We start from the raw sequence: 20,832 nt of genomic DNA, 5'->3' as shown, positions 1-20,832 counted from the left end.
ATTGGAGCCAGGAGTGAGCCAACCTTGACTCCAATCAGTGTGATGATATTGGATGTGTTGCTGACAGCTGTCCTGCCCTTAAAAAACACACACCTGTTTTGGGTTTACTGGTTTCAAGAAGCACTGTCTGATGTGAACCATGCCTCGCAGAAAAGAGCTCTCAGAAGACCTACGATCAAGAATTGTTGACTTGCATGAAGCTGGAAAGGGTTACAAAAGTATCTCCAAAAGCCTTGATGTTCATGTGTCCACGGTAAGAAAGACTGTCTACAAATGGAGAAAGTTTAGCACTGTTGCTACTCTCCCTAGGCGCGGTCGTCCTGTAAAAATGACTGCAAGAGCACAGCGCAGAATGCTGCATGAGGTAAAGAAGAATCCCAGAGTGTCAGCTAAAGACCTACAGAAATCTCTGGCACATGCTAACATTTTTGTTGACACATCTACAATAAGGAAAACATTAAACAAGAATGGAGTACATGGGAGGACACCACGGAGGAAGCCATTGCTGTCCAAAAAGAATATTGCAGCACGTTGAAGTTTGCAAAAGAGCACCTGGATGTTCCACAGCACTACTGGCAAAATATACTGTGGACAGATGAAACCAAGATTGAGTTGTTTGGGAAGAACACACAACACTATGTGTGGAGAAAAAAAGGCACAGCACCCCAACATCAAACCCTCATCCCCACTGTAAAACATGGCGGAGGGAGCATCATGGTTTGGGGCTGCTTTGCTGCCTCAGGGCCTGGACGGATTGTTGTCATTGATGGGAAAATGAATTCCAGAGTTTATCAAGACATTTTGCAGGAAAACGTACGACCATCTGTCCGCCAACTGAAGCTCCGCAGAGGATGGGTGATGCAACAGGACAATGACCCAAAGCATACAAGTAATTCAACAAAACAATGGCTGCAACAGCACAGAATACACCTTCTGGAGTGGCCCAGTCAGAGTCCTGACCTCAACCCGATTGAAATGCTGTGGCATGACCTTAAGAGAGCGATTCACACCAGACATCCCAAGAATATTGCTACACTGAAACAGTTTTGTGAAGAGGAGTGGTCCAAAATTACTCCAGATCGTTGTGCAGGTCTGATTTGCAACTACAGGAAACGTTTGGTTGAGGTTATTGCTGCCAAAGGAGGGTCAACCAGTTATTAAGTCCAAAGGTTCACATACTTTTTCCTCCCTGCACTGTGAATGTTTACATGTTATGTGCAATTAAACCATGGCAACATCTAATGTTTGTGTAGTATTATGTTCAGCAGACTGTGTTCTTCTATTGTTGTGACTAGAGATGAGCGAATCGAACCAGGCGAACCGGAATTCGATACGAATTTCAGGAAATATTCGATTCGCGTCGAATCCGAAATTTTTCCTACTTCGGGTGCGCGAATCGAATATTTCCCGATCAGCCGGCAAAAGTGTCCCTGCAGTGAGCTCCGCTATTTCTGACATTTCTCTGACAGTTCCTTCACATGTACAGCGGTTGAAACATTGTATCTATTAGTTTCCATTTAGGATACAGATGTTTCAACCGCTGTACATGTGAAGGAGCTGTCAGAGAACTGTCAGAAATAGAGGAACTCTGCACATACACTTTTTGCCGGTTTGGAATTCTTATTTTCATCCTACTTCTTCTTCTTCTTCATCCTCATCCTCATCCTCAGAAGAAGAAGAAGAGGATGAGGATGAAGAAGAAGAAGAAGAAGAAGAAGAAGAAGAAGTAGGATGAAAATAAGAATAATTCCAAGCCGGCAAAAAGGGTATCTGCAGAGCTCCTCTAAGTGTATCTGCAGAATAGAGGAGCTCTGCAGATACACTTTTTGCCGGCTTGGAATTAATCTTATTTTCATCCTACTTCTTCTTCTTCTTCTTCTTCCTCTTCATCCTCATTCTCATCCTCTTCTTCTTCTTATGAGGATGAGGATGAAGAAGAAGAAGAAGTAGGATGAAAATAAGAATAATTCCAAGCCGGCAAAAAGTGTATCTGCAGAGCTCCTCTATTCTGCAGATACACTTAGAGGAGCTCTGCAGATACACTTTTTGCCGGCTTGGAATTATTCTTATTTTCATCCTACTTCTTCTTCTTCTTCATCCTCATCCTCAGAAGAAGAAGAAGAGGATGAGGATGAAGAAGAAGAAGAAGAAGAAGTAGGATGAAAATAAGAATAATTCCAAGCCGGCAAAAAGTGTATCTGCAGAGCTCCTCTAAGTGTATCTGCAGAATGTCATTTATAGAAACAAATAGATACAATGTTTCAACCGCTGTATGGAGTGAATCTCACAGAACTGTCAGAAATAGGCTATTTCTGACAGTTCTGTGACATTCACTCCATACAGCGGTTGAAACATTGTATCTATTTTTTTCCATAAATGACATTCTGCAGATACACTTAGAGGAGCTCTGCAGATACACTTTTTGCCGGCTTGGAATTATTCTTATTTTCATCCTACTTCTTCTTCTTCTTCTTCTTCCTCATCCTCATCCTCTTCTTCTTCTTATGAGGATGAGGATGAAGAAGAAGAAGAAGAAGAAGAAGAAGTAGGATGAAAATAAGATTAATTCCAAGCCGGCAAAAAGTGTATCTGCAGAGCTCCTCTAAGTGTATCTGCAGAATGTCATTTATGGAAAAAAATAGATACAATGTTTCAACCGCTGTATGGAGTGAATGTCCCAGAACTGTCAGAAATAGACTATTTCTGACAGTTCTGGGACATTCCCTCCATACAGCGGTTGAAACCGCTGTATGGAGTGAATGTCACAGAACTGTCAGAAATAGACTATTTCTGACAGTTCTGTGACATTCACTCCATACAGCGGTTGAAACATTGTATCTATTTGTTTCCATAAATGAATCCATTTATGGAAACAAATAGATACAATGTTTCAACCGCTGTATGGAGTGAATGTCCCAGAACTGTCAGAAATAGGCTATTTCTGACAGTTCTGGGACATTCACTCCATACAGCGGTTGAAACCGCTGTATGGAGTGAATGTCACAGAACTATCAGAAATAGACAGAAACTGTCACAGAACTGTCCTTCTTCTCATCCTTATCCTTCTTCTCATCCTTCTTCTCATCCTTCTCCTTCTTCTCATCCTTCTCCTTCTTCTCATCCTTCTCCTTCTCCTTCTTCTCATCCTTCTCCTTCTTCTCATCCTTCTTCTCATCCTTCTCCTTCTTCTCATCCTTCTTCTCATCCTTCTCCTTCTTCTCATCCTTCTCCTTCTTCTCATCCTTCTTCTCATCCTTCTCCTTCTTCTCATCCTTCTTCTCATCCTTCTCCTTCTTCTCATCCTTCTCCTTCTTCTCATCCTTCTCCTTCTTCTCATCCTTCTTCTCATCCTTCTCCTTCTTCTCATCCTTCTTCTCATCCTTCTCCTTCTTCTCATCCTTCTCCTTCTTCTCATCCTTCTTCTCATCCTTCTCCTTCTTCTCATCCTTCTTCTCATCCTTCTCCTTCTTCTCATCCTTCTTCTCATCCTTCTCCTTCTTCTCATCCTTCTCCTTCTTCTCATCCTTCTCCTTCTCCTTCTTCTCATCCTTCTCCTTCTTCTCATCCTTCTCCTTCTTCTCATCCTTCTCCTTCTCCTTCTTCTCATCCTTCTCCTTCTTCTCATCCTTCTTCTCATCCTTCTCCTTCTTCTCATCCTTCTCCTTCTCCTTCTTCTCATCCTTCTCCTTCTTCTCATCCTTCTCCTTCTCCTTCTTCTCATCCTTCTCCTTCTTCTCATCCTTCTCCTTCTTCTCATCCTTCTCCTTCTCCTTCTTCTCATCCTTCTCCTTCTCCTTCTTCTCATCCTTCTCCTTCTCCTTCTTCTCATCCTTCTCCTTCTCCTTCTTCTCATCCTTCTCCTTCTTCTCATCCTTCTCCTTCTTCTCATCCTTCTCCTTCTCCTTCTTCTCATCCTTCTCCTTCTTCTCATCCTTCTCCTTCTCCTTCCTCATCTCCAAGGGCATTTAAATTAAAGGTACAGTGTTCTGCACTAATTTAAAGGCTCTCTGAAGCCTAGAAACCCTTTTTATAAGTTATCTTCGTAGCGAATAAATTCGCATCGAATCGAATTTCTTCCTGGAATTCGCCGAATCAGCCGAATCGAATTTTTGAATACTTCGCTCATCTCTAGTTGTGACTTAGATGATGTTCAGAGCACATTTTATGCCCAATTCATGCAAAACTTCACGTAATCCCAAGGGGTTCACATACGTTTTCTTGCAACTGTATATAGTCTTTACTAATGTTATATATGAGGCTGATTATTTACCCATACTGTTTTTTTATTTTACTCTGTGTAATTTGTTTTACTATATTAAGATATACTGTATAAATATATATATATATGTTTTTTTAATGGGCTATATCTTTTACAGGATTTCTGTTTCTTATCAAACCTTAAAGATGAGTCACATTGAAAAGAAGACATGTTCTGAAGGTAGTGAAAGTGTTCTTCTGAAGACACAACTTACTGAACACCAGAAGAGGCACACAGGAAAAAAATCATGGTCTTGTTCTGAATGTGATAAAAGCTTTCCAAGTAGGTCACATCTTGCCATCCACCAGAAGACTCACACTGGAGTGAAGCTATACCAATGTTCTGAATGTGGAAAACGTTTTAGTACCAAGGCACAGCAGAAAGTCCACTGTAGGCTTCATACTGGAGAAAAGCCATATCAGTGTGCTAAATGTGACATGTGTTTTACAATCAAAGCACAGCGCACTATTCACGAGAGGACTCACACTGGAGAGAAGCCATACCAGTGTTCTGAATGTGACAGATATTTTAAGATCAAGGCACAGCTTGATGTCCACTTGAGGATTCACACTGGAGAAAAGCCATATCAATGTTCTGAATGTAGCAAATGTTTTAATACCAAACTACAGTGCGACTTTCACAAGATGTCTCACACTGGGGAAAGGCCATATCAGTGTTCTGAATGTAGCAAATGTTTTAAAACTAAGCAGCATCTTGGTGAACATCAACGGACGCACACTGAAGAAAAGCCATTCCCATGTTCTGAATGTGACAAATGCTTTTCAGCTAGGACAACTCTAAACAAGCACTTGATGGAGCACACAGGGCAGAGACCCTTTTCCTGCTTGGAATGTGGCAAAGATTATAAACGCAAAGAACACCTTCAAAGACATGAAATGAGTCACACTGGAGAGAGACCCTATCCATGCTCAGAATGCAACAAGTCCTTTATAACATATTATAAGCTCTCTGAACATCAAAAGGTTCACACAGGAGAGAGAAAACTGAGATTATACACATGTTCAGAATGTTGCAAGAGCTTCTCATTAAAGAGACTACTTAACCAGCATTGCAGAATTCACATAGGAGAGAAGCCCTTACCATGTACTGAATGTGACAAGTGCTTCCCAGTAAAGGCACAACTTATACGGCACTACAGGAGTCACCTGGCAGAAAAACCCTATCCTTGTTTTACTTGTAGAAAATCCTTTGAAAGTGAGGCAGAGTTGGAAACACATAAAATGGGACACAAAGCAAAGAAGACATATCCCTGTCCTAAATGTCATAAATTATTGTCAAGCATGACAACTATAACCCGACACCTAATGATTCACACAGGAGAGAAGCCATATTTGTGTTCTGAATGCGATAAATGTTTTAGAAGCGACGTGGAACTGAAAAAACACAAGTGGATCCATACAGAAAAGAAGCAGTATGATTGCCCTCAATGTGATAAAAGTTTTAAAAACAATAGAGATCTGAGCCAACATCAGGAAACCCACACGGGAGAGAGGAAATATCACTGTCCTGAATGTTATAAAGGAATGGCAAGCAAACACCAGTTGAGCCGACACCGGATGATTCACACAGGAGAAAAGCCATATCCATGTTCTGAATGTGATAAATGTTTTAGAAGCAAACCAGAGTTGAAAATTCATCAGAGGAGTCACACAGGAGAAGTTCCATATTCTTGTCCTGAATGTTATAAAAAATTTCCACACAAGGTGCAGTTGATCCGACACCAGATGATTCACACAGGAGAGAAGCCATATCCGTGCTCTGTATGTGATATATGTTTTCGAAGCAAATCAGAGTTGAAAATTCATAAGAGGATACATACAGGAGAGAAGTCTTATCCATGATCTGTGCGTGGTAAAATATCCAATCTTATGAGGGAGCTTGCCATACATGAGTTGACTCACACAGTAGAAATGCTATACTCATGTTCTGCATGCCGTGAAAGCTTTTCATAAAACAAAAATCTTACAAGACATCACAAAATACACACAGTATAAAAACGTATTCCCACACAAGCTCAAAATATATTTCAGACTGAAAGACCTGCTTGTTTTTGGAGAGTTTGCTTCTTGTCACTATGGAGCAGTACAGAGGTGTCCCTAGGGTTGGTGTCACCCGGTGCGGTAACACTTGGTGACACCCCCTCTGACGATCCTCGCAGAATGGATCGGATCTGCGGATTGAGCATAATCGATCGGACTCTGATCCATTATGCTCAATTCGCAGATCCGATCCATCCTGCGGGGATCGTCGGCTTTCTTTGCAACTTACCTTTTCTTGGAGCGGGTCCGGTAAAGAAAACAGCGGCGCTTTCTGACTGTAGTAAATTGATAAAATTGGATTTATTCAAAAACATAGAGCAACTCAGAAGATGTAATGTAAGGGCTCTCGTGTCACATAAAATACACCTTCTGTGAGGAATAAGTTCCTGGACCGCTGTTGATGGTAACTCCAGGACTCGTCGCACTGGTGGTATCCGGGGCTTTGAGCAGGCAGAGAGATCCACCGCTGATTGCGGTGACTGTGTGGAATAAGTTCCAGACCACTGCAGATGGTAACTCCAGGACCCTTTGCACTGGTGGTATCCAGGGCTTTGAGCAGGCAGAGAGATCCAACGCTGATTGTGGGAATGGAAGTGGGAGAGAGGCTGTCCAGCAGGTGCGTGTTCGGAGCATGCATGCTCCTTCCTCACGCCGTGATGCGGCCATGTTTGTTAAGGGCTCATAATATATGTAACGGACTAAAAGGCTCAGCGGAAGAGGAATATAGTACTACATAACAAACTAAAAACAGCATCAACACATACAGTAAAACATAACAACGAAGGCATATATATGGATAAGATGATTAAAATAAATAAATAATAACAGCTACATTGCATATACAGTATATATAAAGACACAGCAAGCAGGGAAAAAAAGCCAGCAGTACTTTTTGCAGGAAAGCGGGAAAGGGGAAGGTGGAGAAGGAAAAGAGGAATACGATACTCACAAAAATGGTCGTAGTCATGCAGGGAGACCATAATGGTCCTATAAAAAGGCAGTAATATATATAAAAATTATTGGCAGGGAATAAGTGAATAAAAGGCATGTATCCTCATCCTCGGGTTACATATAAATGAGCTTTTAGAGGAAGGAGCACACATGCTCTGAACGTGCGCCTGCTGGACAGGCTCTCTCCCACTTTCATTCCCGGTGATGTCACCTCGATCATCGTTGGATCTCTCTGCCTGCTTGAAGCCCTGGATACCACCAGTGTGATGGGTCCTGGAGTTTCCATCCGCAGTGATGCAGAACTTATTCTCCACAGGAGATGGCTGTTATGCAGGGGCGGACTGACCATTCCGGCACACAGGCACTGCCCATGGGCCCGGGGACAGTAGGGGGCCCCATGAGATGCTCCTGATAGCTTTCATAGGCTTTTTTGGGTGTGGTTTGAGTGAGGACACAGGGCCCCCATGATCCCCTATTGCCCGGGGGCCCCATGTGTTGTCAGTCCTCCCCTGCTGTTATGTGATGTGCGAGCCCTTACATTACATCTTGTAAGTTGCTCTATGTCTTTTAATAAATCCAAATTTATCGATTTACTACACTCAAACAGTGCCACTGTTTTCTTTACTTCTTGTACCCTTTACAGAGAAGCTTCCACTCTGAAGGCTGGCTGCATTACTCTGAGTACGTGTTCTTACAGTCTACATGGACTTTTTACTGGGAGTACAGATAATTCCCCTTAACTCCTAAAGCCCTCAGTATCTTTTTAGTGATATTGTTTTTTCCTCTCTGTTTTTTTCTCCCTGACCTACCTACTTTCCCAGCTCCACTTAATTGTCTATTTGCCTGTCTTAATACATGGACATCTCTGGGCACTGCATAGGGGCCCCAGGTGCATGGGGGCCCCATGATAATTTTGCATTATTGCATAATTATCATACTTGCCAACTGTCCCGGATTTGCCGGGGCAGTCCCGCTTTTTACTAAGCTGTTCCAGGATGGCTGTGCCCCGGGCAGCACCACAGAGCCTGTACTGTGCAATCCTGATCCCCTATACCGTGCAATCCTGACCCCAGTATAGTGCCCTCCTGACCCCCTGTACCGTGCAATCCTGATCCCAGTATAATGCCCTCCTGACCCCCTGTACCGTGCAATCCTGATCCCAGTATAGTGCCCTCCTGACCCCCTGTACTGTGCAATCCTGATCCCAGTATAGTGCCCTCCTGACCCCCTGTACCGTGCAATCCTGATCCCAGTATAGTGCCCTCCTGACCCCCTGTACCGTGGAATCCTGAACCCAGTATAGTGCCCTCCTGACCCCATGTACCGTGCAATCCTGGTCCCAGTATAGTGCCCTCCTGACCCCCTGTACCGTGCAATCCTGATCCCAGTATAGTGCCCTCCTGACCCCCTGTATCGTGCAATCCTGATCCCAGTATAGTGCCCTCCTGACCCCCTGTACTGTGCAATCCTGACCCCAGTAGAGTGCCCTCCTGACCCCCTGTACTGAGCAATCCTGATCCCAGTATAGTGCCCTCCTGACCCCCTGTACTGTGCAATCCTGATCCCAGTATAGTGCCCTCCTGACCCCCTGTACCGTGCAATCCTGATCCCAGTATAGTGCCCTCCTGACCCCCTGTACTGTGCAATCCTGATCCCAGTATAGTGCCCTCCTGACCCCCTGTACCGTGCAATCCTGAACCCAGTATAGTGCCCTCCTGACCCCCTGTACCGTGCAATCCTGAACCCAGTATAGTGCCCTCCTGACCCCATGTACCGTGCATTCCTGATCCCAGTATAGTGCCCTCCTGACCCCCTGTACCGTGCAATCCTGAACCCAGTATAGTGCCCTCCTGACCCCCTGTACTGAGCAATCCTGATCCCAGTATAGTGCCCTCCTGACCCCCTGTACTGTGCAATCCTGATCCCAGTATAGTGCCCTCCTGACCCCTGTACCGTGCAATCCTGATCCCAGTATAGTGCCCTCCTGACCCCCTGTACCGTGCAATCCTGATCCCAGTATAGTGCCCTCCTGACCCCCTGTACCGTGCAATCCTGAACCCAGTATAGTGCCCTCCTGACCCCCTGTATCGTGCAATCCTGATCCCAGTATAGTGCCCTCCTGACCCCCTGTACTGAGCAATCCTGATCCCAGTATAGTGCCCTCCTGACCCCCTGTACCGTGCAATCCTGAACCCAGTATAGTGCCCTCCTGACCCCCTGTACCGTGCAATCCTGAACCCAGTATAGTGCCCTCCTGACCCCCTGTACCGTGCAATCCTGATCCCAGTATAGTGCCCTCCTGACCCCCTGTACCGTGCAATCCTGATCCCCCATACTGTGCCCTTTGTGTTGAGTAGTCTTTACATTTATGGCACGGTTTCTTATTGTTTATCTGCTTCCCCGCCACTCTATAGCACAAATACTGCTACAGGGTGGCAGGGCTGCGCAAAATCACATATATATATATATATATGTGATTTTGCATCTCCGGGTAGGGGGTGCACGTGTGCCGCCTTACCTGCACTGCCATTGGCGGCTACGGCTGTCGATCACCGAGTCTCCGCCAGAGATTCCCTATCGGCACCCGGCAATCCCTGAAAAACACTGACAAGGGGGAGGACTGCAAGTGCAGTGCAAGCAGGCACAGCCTACATGAGAGTGACAACACTGCTCTTAGGTCAGAAGCAGTGCAGAATTGTTGCCGCACATTCACAGGCAGAGGCATATGGTGATTCTCACTGGCAGTTTAAAATTGAAATTCCTCATCAGACAACATCCGTTTTCATCGGTTTACATCTGTTTACATCCATTTACATCCGTTTTTCATCAGTTTAGATCAGTTTTTCTTCTGCTCAAAAAAATGGATGTTAATGGATACGGACATTAACGGATGCAAATGGATGATCATCCGTTTACATCCGCTAGTCCTAGGGGCGAACTGACAACTCATGGGGCCCCCGGGCAATAGGGGATCATGGGGTCCCTGTGTCCTTGCCCAAACTCAAAAAGGCCTATGAAAAAGGTACCAGGGGCATCTCATGGGGCCCCCTACAGACCCCGGGCCCTCGGGCAGTGACCGAGTTTCCAAATGGTCAGTCCGCCCCTGGCTAGTCCACCAGAGTATAGTTGTAAACCCTCAGGTAATACATAGAGATGAAACAAATCCTCATACATATGCTGTACCTGTTTATCTGCAGTCTTCTCTTTTCTACATCCATTGAAAATGCAGAATTTACACAGGATCTCTCAGCTCTGAAAAGCGGGGGGGGGGGGGGGGGGGATATGAAGTTACACTTTAGAGGTGAGCTCTGACCCCTGATTGGAGGGAAGGGACACCCCCCTCCCTTAAATAGCACACAGGAGCATAGCCGAGGTTGTCAATCACAAGCTGTGTGCTGGAGGTCCCTCCCCATCACATTTTTCTCTTTGTGTCAGGAGAACTTCTCGGACGTGGCTCATACAGATAGCAGAGGAATGGGGCAGCAGAGAGAAATGACACTTAGTGCTCTAGATTGAGACAAGTACACACTACAGAGGGATATGCTTTGTTTATATTTCATGTCTCCACAACCACTTTAAGGCAGTAATTTAAAAAAAAATAGGCTTTAAAAAGAAGACAGATCTCCGAAACAGATTGCCTAGAACCCTCTTTCTGTTCCACCAGTACCTCTCTGGGTCTCGCTGCTGTTGACTCAGATGACACACTAGGGAGTTCATCCTGGCACCATTGCCTTCCAGCCCTGCTATGTAGAGTTTGACAGCTCTCCCCACTCACAGTGTCATGCTCAGCCAGGGGCAGACTGACCATTTGGAAACTCGGGCACCGCCCGAGGGCCCGGGGTCAGTAGGGGGCCCCATGAGATGCCCCTGGTACCTTTTTCATAGGCTTTATTGAGTCTGGGCAAGGACACAGGGGCCCCATGATCCCCTATTGCCCGGGGGCCCCATGAGTTGTCAGTCCGCCCCTGTGCTCAGCTACTAAAACCCAGCGACTTTGCCGAACTTCCTGACAGGATAGCTGAGATTTTATCCTCCTTGTGTCCTACTTAGGCCCCATGTACAGGGGACACTTCTGAACGATGGAAACTGACTGCTGGAAAACGTAGGTTAAAAAACGTCTGTTTAGCCGCGTTTGCATACCGCGTTTATGCGCGTTTGCATTTAAAAGCGTTTTTTAAAGATAATCTCAGGACCTTACTAAATCCCCAGAATACACTGAAAAATAGTGAAAAATTAACTATTTCAACCATTTTGAGAGAAATAGAGAGAGCAGAAGCAGAGAGAGCAGTATTTGTTGAGATTAGCTGTCTTTTTTTTTGTGGTGTTTGGATGTGTTCCGGCTCATTTCTGTGCAGAAATTATTGCAGCAGCGTCTAACATATTTTCTTTCATGCAAAACCTCAAAATAAGGTGTGCCGGGTCCATTTGAGTACCGAGGAAAATGCTTTGCATGCATTTTTCATGATGAAAAAAGGCTCTGGACAGCATCTGGAAATGGAAGAGTTATAAAAAATTTCCAAATGCAAACACTTATAAACGCGGTTAGCTGCGTTTACAGGCATTTGGCATTTGAAACGATGATAAAATCTACTCCTGAATGCAAGTTTGGTGCGTTTAAAAAACCGACTGTAAACTCAACTGCCTGTGAACGACTGTAAAGGACGATGTGTACATGGACACATAGGAAACCATTAGGGAGAGTTCAGGGGCTGCTGAAAAAAACGCAGAAAAGCTCCTAAACACATGTTCACTGCAGCTGCTAAACTGACGTTCAGGAGCTGTTCAGTGTTTTTTTTCAGCAGCCCCTGAACTCTCCCTAATGGTTTCCTATGTGTCCATGTACACTTCCTAAACGCCTAGAAGCCGCTGCTCTACTGTCTTCTAAAAAATGATCACTTTTCAGAGGGCAGTTGAAATGACTTTCACTTCTTGTGTGATATTATTTGTTACAATGTTTTAATTGAATCATTCTCGGAAGGTTTGTGCTGGTAAATGTTTACACAACGGCAATACGCCTATTGATTTAGTGATTCATTTTAACAGAATGATACATATATATTTTTACGGGGTGGGAGGGATTTTCAATTTATTTTGGTAACACAGACTTTCAAAAAAATGTTTCTGTGCATGATGGTCTTCCCAAAATTATTAACAAAAGTGTGTAACAAAAAAATGAAATGAAATAAAAAAAATAAAATAAATGAGTTTTTAATAAAATGTGTTTCTATTTAAAGTGTTACTAAACCCACAACAGTGATATCAGTCTGTATATGCAGTAAAGCATGCTTGTTATACTCACTGTGGAACCTAAGGGGTTAATCCTCTGCATTGTGTAAAAAAAGCAGTTTGATCCTGACTTCTTTGATCCTTCTCTTGTTCAAATGTCCATCCACCTGATAAGACAGGCTGAACCCGTAGCCACATGCACATGCTCAGCTTGGTATGTATTGCTAGAGAGTTTTTTTTTTTTCTTGGGAGAGTGCATGTGGTCAGCACAGGGCCAATCAGCACTGTCCAGACAGAGGTCAGGGGTTCTGCATATTTGGTATCCCCAGACCCTGCATCCTCCTAGAGCAGAAAGAAAACTCCTCCTACAAGCTTTAACCAGGGCTCAGCTGAAGTCACAAGACTCTAACTGCTGATGAGACAAGGTAATTAGCAGTTTAGATTTACTAAAATAATTGCATTTCCATGTTGTGTGTACTGTGGGAGACCAGATATAGTGAATGCAGGGTCCGGGGAGACCAGATATAGTGAATACAGGGTCCGGGGAGACCGGATATAGTGAATGCAGGGTCCTGGGAGACCAGATATAGTGAATGCAGGGTCCTGGAGAGACCAGATATAGTGAATGCAGGGTCCGGGGAGACCAGATATAGTGAATACAGGGTCCGGGGAGACCGGATATAGTGAATGCAGGGTCCTGGGAGACCAGATATAGTGAATGCAGGGTCCGGGGAGACCAGATATAGTGAATGTAGGGTCCTGGGAGACCAGATATAGTGAATGCAGGGTCCAGGGGAGACCAGATATAGTGAATGCAGGGTCCGGGGAGACCAGGTATAGTGAATGCAGGGTCCTGGGAGACCAGATATAGTGAATGCAGGGTCCGGGGAGACCGGATATAGTGAATGCAGGGTCCTGGGAGACCAGATATAGTGAATGCAGTGTCCGGGGAGACCAGATATAGTGAATGCAGGGTCCGGGGAGACCAGATATAGTGAATGCAGGGTCCAGGGAGAGCGGATATAGTGAATGCAGGGTCCGGGGAGAGCGGATATAGTGAATTCAGGGTCCAGGGAGAGCGGATATAGTGAATGCAGGGTCCGGGGAGATCGGATATAGTGAATGCAGGGTCTGGGGAGACCGGATATAGTGAATGCAGGGTCCTGGGGAGACCAGATATAGTGAATGCAGTGTCCTGGGGAGACCAGATATAGTGAATGCAGGGTCCGGGGAGACCAGATATAGTGAGTGCAGGGTGCTGAGTTTAGTAACACAACGTTTTATTATCCTGTAATTTACCTTAATTGGCCCTAATTGTCTGGGCTATCTACTGTTTTTTGCTGATTATTTTATTTTTTGTTCCATTCATATGTAAACTTTTTGTGTTTGTTCACTTTGCATATGTTTGTAGTGTTGCGTTAAAACAAAAAATTTGAAAAAAAATGTATTTCATTTGTAAATAACATTGGCATAAATGTAATTTTATTGTCATTATAAATAGGACATACAAAGTTTGCATTTTTATCTAAAGTAACATTAGCCATTTTAAAACTAATTCTATTAAACAAACAAAAATATTTGTTAGACTGCTGGATGTGACATTTTTTACATGGAAAATTACACTTCATTGATCCACACATATGCCGGATAACCAGCCATGGGCTAATGAAAGGAGATACCCCCTCCAATGTAATTGGATAAAAAAGGGAATAATGGGCTTTTGAGGTACCCAAAGATTACAAATTATATAAAAGTTTAAATAATGTTAATACCATTTTAAAGGATAAATGAGAAGAGTTTAAAATGTATGCTTCCGGATACAATACATTTAGTTTAGTTGAGAGGAGGGAATGGACACACCCATGTCTACACAGTCCCATAGGGAAACAGACACAGCTGAAGCTGTCAATCACATTCTGTGTGCTGGATAGGGCAAGATTCTCTGGTGTCGGAATAACTTGTCAGAAGTGACTCATGCAGATGACAGGAAGAAAAGAGAGAAAAAAAAATCATACTTGGTGCTTTGCACTGAGGCAAGTACACACTAGAGAAGGATATGCGCTGTCCATTTTTTCATTTCAGAGGTTTACAAGCACTTTAGTTTGTATTTCTACAGATAAATGTATGCTATGCATTTTAACCTGATATATAATAAAGGTCATTTTTTGAAAGGCATATTTCAAGATCAAAGAATGCCTCTCACTTTAGGGTGTATGTTTCTTTAAGAGGATAAAACTAACCCAAAATGATATTTACATTTTTTTTTTTGTTTACGGTTTTATTTTTCAAGGGTAGAATGTAGAACAACAGTATAGTTTCAAGTAATGTGTACATTAATAACAAGGCACATTTGAAAAGTACATTTCAGAAGAGTACATATACGTAAAAAAGTTAGATAGGGAAGAAAAAAGAAAGAGAAAAGATTTTAAGTACATGAGGAATGTAAACGATAAAGTGGGTTGAAGATACATCTGTCAATAGCATATGCCAAATAACCTTCAAACGGAATGCTTTTCAGTCATGTAATGAATGTCTATGAACCCTCCATGATTCCCATTTTTTATCAAACAAGTACATCTTGTCCAGCAAAGTATAATGAATACGCTCCATGAGCATCACAGAGTCAACTCTATGTAAAACAGAGGCCAAGGGTACCCTGGTGGATTTCCAATGTAGGGCAATAGCCCATACAGTGGCAATACAAATGGTATGTATCAATCTCATAACAGCATCAGTGGCCCCCGGGATATGAGCTCCCAGTAAACAGGACTGTATTGTCAGACGTACCGGGGCACCTACCAAGGAAGCAGCTACCTCCGATATCCTACTCCAAACCAAGGATATAGTTGGGCAAGCCCAAAACATGTGAACCAATGTACCTGTGAGGCCACAGCCCCAGAAACATAAAGGGGACGTTTGTGGGTACAGTACATGTAGTCTTGATGGGGTATAATACCATCTGGTTAATACCTTGAGGGCAGTCTCATGGACAGAAAGGGATCTCAAACTCTTACATATGTTATCCACCATGGAATCCCACTCCTCATCTGAGAAAGTGATACCTCTATCCTCCTCCCATCTTTATCTATATATAGGGGGTGTGGGAGAGAAACTGATCAAAAATTGATGATAAAGATCTGAGATAAGACCCCTACCCCTAGGAGAGTCACGGCTAATACGTTCAAAGAATGAGATCAGAGAGGAGGGTATGAGGCCAAAATGTGACTGAAAAAAATGTCTAATCTGTCGATAACGATGATACTCGCGAAGCGGAAACTCAAAAAGTACTTGCAGCATATCAAAAGTAATATAAGATCCTCCTCTTTGAAAATCAGATAATCTAATAAGAGATCATGATATTTAAATTTTTAGTAAATGATGGAAAGTTAAAGTAGAAATAAATATTTATAAAATATTCCTTATTTTTTATAAAAATACATTTCCCTTAATTTGGTTCATGCACATCCTGTAGACATTTGGTATGAATGTGTGGTGAATGTGTGCATTCTAGTCAGTGCTGGGGCAAGGTCATTCAGCACCCAGGGCACAGATTTCAAACTGCGCCCCCCCAGGGGAGTTGGGCTACTAGCGGCGTGAGGAGCACTCTGTATATACTGTAATGTGAATGGCATGGGCAAAGATAGTGTCAATAGTTGTTGCACGCTGCAGCAAGCTGAAGGGTTTAAAATCAGTGCACAAATATGGGGAAAGAAAAGAAAAATCCTGGTGTCGGTGGTGTCACTAGAAGGAAAAATGTCCCTGTGTCAGTGGTGTTGCTAAGAAAAACAATGGTGCTGCGTCAGTGTTAGTGGGGAAAAACTACCGCTGCATTGCTGGTGTCAGTCTGAGGAGGACTGTCAGTGGGCTAAAGGAGGGAAGGGGAGGTGGGCTCTGAGGAGTGCCAGTGGCATCACTATGGTTGGTGTCACCTGGTGCTGTAAAACATGGTGTCACCCCCCCTAACACTATACTGTATGGTATAAACACTGGTCTGTATATAATGTACAGTACAGTAGCAGGGTACAGACTGATCTGTATATAGTATACAGTCTGGTGTCATCAGGGTACAGACTGGTCTGTATATATGTACAGTATGGTGTCCTCAGGGTACAGACTGGTCTGTATATATGTACAGTATGGTGTCCTCAGGGTACAGACTGGTCTGTATATATGTACAGTATGGTGTCCTCAGGGTACAGACTGGCCTGTATATATGTACAGTATGGTGTCCTCAGGGTACAGACTGGTCTGTATATATGTACAGTATGGTGTCCTCAGGGTACAGACTGATCTGTATATAGTATACAGTCTGGTGTCATCAGGGTACAGACTGGTCTGTATATATGTACAGTATGGTGTCCTCAGGGTACAGACTGGTCTGTATATATGTACAGTATGGTGTCCTCTGGGTACAGACTGGTCTGTATATATGTACAGTATGGTGTCCTCAGGGTACAGACTGGTCTGTATATATGTACAGTATGGTGTCCTCAGGGTACAGACTAGTCTGTATATATGTACAGTATGGTGTCCTCAGGGTACAGACTGGTCTGTATATATGTACAGTATGGTGTCCTCTGGGTACAGACTGGTCTGTATATATGTACAGTATGGTGTCCTCAGGGTACAGACTGGTCTGTATATATGTACAGTATGGTGTCCTCAGGGTACAGACTAGTCTGTATATATGTACAGTATGGTGTCCTCAGGGTACAGACTGGTCTGTATATATGTACAGTATGGTGTCCTCAGGGTACAGACTGGTCTGTATATATGTACAGTATGGTGTCCTCAGGGTACAGACTGGTCTGTATATATGTACAGTATGGTGTCCTCAGGGTACAGGTGCTACGTAAGAACTAGTGACAGTGGTAAGCTGTCCTACATAGAAGTAGTAGAAATACTGCTTCTATATATGATTTCCAGCTCCCGTCATACAAGGGGCCGAACAGACAGTAGTATGGGCGTTCATCCGAATGCAAGAAACAGCCAACGTTTGAATTGATTGGTTGGCTCATACCTACTAAAGAAGAAAAACTGTAAAACTTTGACATTTTTAATGACCCTGGAATATATTTTTCTAATTTAACCACTTCCTGACCAGGGCTGTGCAAAATCACGTATATAAACATGATTTTGTATTTCTGGGTAAGGGGCGCGCTTGCGTACCGCCCTACCTGTGCCTCAGTTGGAGGCTACAGGTGACCATTACCGGGTCCCAGCCGGAGATTCCCCGCTGGCACCCAGTGATTGCCAAGGAACACTGACAGAAGAGAGGTGTGTATGTACACAATACAGATCTTTCCCCTGTCAGCACCAGCACGCTGCTTTGCAGAGCAATACAAAGCAGCGTGCTTACACAGTAAAGCACACACAGACAAAATAGTAAAACAGCGCACAATTAACCCTTTGATCGTCCCAGATGTTAACCCCTTCCTGCCCAGTGTCATTAGTACATGCTTTTTATTAGTACTGATCACTGTATTAGTGTCATTGGCAGATAGTTCGTTCCCTCCAGTGTCAGAATACCAGCTGCAGTCCTGCTATAAGTCACTGATCGCCACCATTACTAGCATATGGGAAGCACACTGGCTAAATGGCTAGCACTTCCGCCTGGCAGTACTAGGGTCGTTGGTTTGAATCCCAACCATGGCACCCCCTGCCTGGAGTTTGCATGTTCTCCCTGTCCTTGCGTGGGTTTTCTCCAGGTAGTCCAGTTTCCTCCTACCATCCAAGACGCACTAGTAGGTTAATTGGTTCCTGTCTAAATTGGCCCTAGTATGTGGATGTATGAATGTGAGCTAGAGACCTTAGATTGTACACCCCTTGAGGGTTAGGGACTGATGTCAATGTACCATACATATGTAAAATACAGTCAGCACTGGCAATTTTTGAGAGTCTCTCAGGAGACTGAGCAATATGTTTGAAACAGCAGAAAAGCAATGGCTTCTAAGATGCAGACTGAGATGTGTTAGAGTTGAGGAAGCGGGTCACGGGGCCGGGGACACTATAGAGATCTTTTGTGTCATCACGCAGCCTGCTGAGTAGAACAATATGTGATTGCCACGTCATGCTCGTTCCCCCCCACTTGCCTTTAATCCAGAGTGGACTCTACCTCATTAAATTTTTCCTTGCTTTTTCTCTGCTAGACCTGGCATCATGAGGCTAAAGGTAAACTTTCTTTATTTGTAACCCAGTCAATTAGGAAGAGTACTGGAAGCGTGTTGGTCCAGGGTTAAGGAACCAGTTTGGCCGGTGTGTTTTTTGCAAGGCCCTTGTTTCCAGTGAAAGAGCATTGACCTATAAGTTACACTAAGCCAGAAACTTTCAGCGTTCTCCATCTCTACCAGACTGGACCCTATCTGCATGGTTGCAAGCTGTCCTAAAAAATGGAATGGGAGAGGACGATTGGCCAGCCGGAGTGAGCCAAATACTTGTGCATTCAGGCACACATCTCCTCTTTCTTTTGGCCGAATGGTCTTTTTCTGCCATAAAAGTGAAGTTTCAAGCAGATTGGACTGTTTTGGAGGAGGAGCTTTCAGAGCCCGGATAGCTCAGTCGGTAGAGCATCAGACTTTTAATCTGAGGGTCCAGGGTTCAAGTCCCTGTTCGGGCGGTAGCTTTGTCCTTGTTGTTGAGCTGCGGATAAGGTAATCTTTATGCCCATCTGCCGGAGTGCTCACTGGCCTAGAGAGAGGAAATGTCCTAAGGGATGCAAAATTCCCCCTTTCAAGGCTCTGTGAATCTAGCCCAGAAATAAAGGTGGCTGCAGGTGTTTGCCTGAACAACTGATTCCCAACAAGCCTGGTCTACGCCAGCTTTCCTGGACTCCAGTTCAGGCTTGTTATCCACAAAGCTTTCAACGACGGGCCCAAAGCTTTCCACCTTGGCTTTTTTTTTTCTCAACAGTGCAGCCGTCGGACCATATGCATTCAGTGGCCTTTGAGAACTGCTGTGGGAGAAATCCATTTGACATCTAGGCCCCAAAACTTGACATTCTCCTTAGTCCTTTCAAATGCAAACAATGCCAGCTTAGGCGTCTTCTCTGTCACATTAGCATGCCAAGTCCCAGAATGCTCAGCGGCCCACTGGATGACACTTTTGTGTGTCACCTCAATGTCAATACCTCCTCCAAGGATGGGCAGAAATTGGCAGACACTGATTTGGTTAGCTTTGCGCAGTGGCAGTATCATAGCCAATGAGGTCCACCTGAGGCGTGATTATTGCTAATTGAAAACTAATCCCAATACCCCGCTGTGATGACTTGAAATACAGTCAGCACTGGCAATTTTTGAGAGTCTCTCAGGAGACTGAGCAATATGTTTGAAACAGCAGAAAAGCAATGGCTTCTAAGATGCAGACTGAGATGTGTTAGAGTTGAGGAAGCGGGTCACGGGGCCGGGGACACTATAGAGATCTTTTGTGTCATCACACAGCCTGCTGAGTAGAACAATATGTGATTGCCACGTCATGCTCGTTCCCCCCCACTTGCCTTTAATCCAGAGTGGACTCTACCTCATTCAATTTTTCCTTGCTTTTTCTCTGCTAGACCTGGCATCATGAGGCTAAAGGTGAACTTTCTTTATTTGTAACCCAGTCAATTAGGAAGAATACTGGAAGCGTGTTGGTCCAGGGTTAAGGAACCAGTTTGGCCGGTGTGTTTTTTGCAAGGCCCTTGTTTCCAGTGAAAGAGCATTGACCTATAAGTTACACTAAGCCAGAAACTTTCAGCGTTCTCCATCTCTACCAGACTGGACCCTATCTGCATGGTTGCAAGCTGTCCTAAAAAATGGAATGGGAGAGGACGATTGGCCAGCCGGAGTGAGCCAAATACTTGTGCATTCAGGCACACATCTCCTCTTTCTTTTGGCTGAATGGTCTTTTTCTGCCATAAAAGTGAAGTTTCAAGCAGATTGGACTGTTTTGGAGGTTTCAGAGCCCGGATAGCTCAGTCGGTAGAGCATCAGACTTTTAATCTGAGGGTCCAGGGTTCAAGTCCCTGTTCGGGCGGTAGCTTTGTCCTTGTTGTTGAGCTGCGGATAAGGTAATCTTTATGCCCATCTGCCGGAGTGCTCACTGGCCTAGAGAGAGGAAATGTCCTAAGGGATGCAAAATTCCCCCTTTCAAGGCTCTGTGAATCTAGCCCAGAAATAAAGGTGGCTGCAGGTGTTTGCCTGAACAACTGATTCCCAACAAGCCTGGTCTACGCCAGCTTTCCTGGACTCCAGTTCAGGCTTGTTATCCACAAAGCTTTCAACGACGGGCCCAAAGCTTTCCACCTTGGCTTTTTTTTCCCCAACAGTGCAGCCGTCGGACCATATGCATTCAGTGGCCTTT

At 44.3% G+C, this 20,832-nt stretch overlaps 1 protein-coding gene and 3 non-coding genes across 4 annotated transcripts in view; all 4 read left to right on the top strand.

The window, feature by feature from the left end:
- Nucleotides 1-6,636, top strand: part of LOC149447383 (uncharacterized) — a 36,045-nt gene extending 29,409 nt beyond the window's left edge. Inside the window, exon 2 of the mRNA XM_089652628.1 lies at nucleotides 4,377-6,636. Within this exon, the coding sequence (XP_089508754.1) occupies nucleotides 4,405-6,120 (1,716 nt within the window). The 5' untranslated portion in view covers nucleotides 4,377-4,404 and the 3' untranslated portion in view covers nucleotides 6,121-6,636. The remainder of the gene's footprint in view (nucleotides 1-4,376) is intronic.
- Nucleotides 6,637-19,038: 12,402 nt separating this feature from the next.
- TRNAK-UUU (transfer RNA lysine (anticodon UUU)) lies at nucleotides 19,039-19,111 on the top strand. The gene has a single exon. It is a non-coding gene; the product is annotated as a tRNA-Lys (tRNA).
- A 553-nt stretch (nucleotides 19,112-19,664) lies between these two features.
- Nucleotides 19,665-19,805, top strand: LOC149447381 (U4 spliceosomal RNA). Its single transcript, XR_016306158.1, has one exon. It is a non-coding gene; the product is annotated as a U4 spliceosomal RNA (small nuclear RNA).
- Nucleotides 19,806-20,432: 627 nt separating this feature from the next.
- TRNAK-UUU (transfer RNA lysine (anticodon UUU)) lies at nucleotides 20,433-20,505 on the top strand. Its single transcript has one exon. It is a non-coding gene; the product is annotated as a tRNA-Lys (tRNA).
- Nucleotides 20,506-20,832: the final 327 nt, after the last annotated feature.

This window comes from Staurois parvus, unplaced genomic scaffold (assembly GCF_062004578.1).
Source record: "Staurois parvus isolate SC_StPar_1 unplaced genomic scaffold, SC_StPar_1.0 ptg000689l, whole genome shotgun sequence".
Lineage (NCBI taxonomy): Eukaryota > Metazoa > Chordata > Amphibia > Anura > Ranidae > Staurois > Staurois parvus.
Note: the sequence above shows the minus strand (reverse complement) of the source record. Positions and strands in the feature narration are given on the sequence as shown.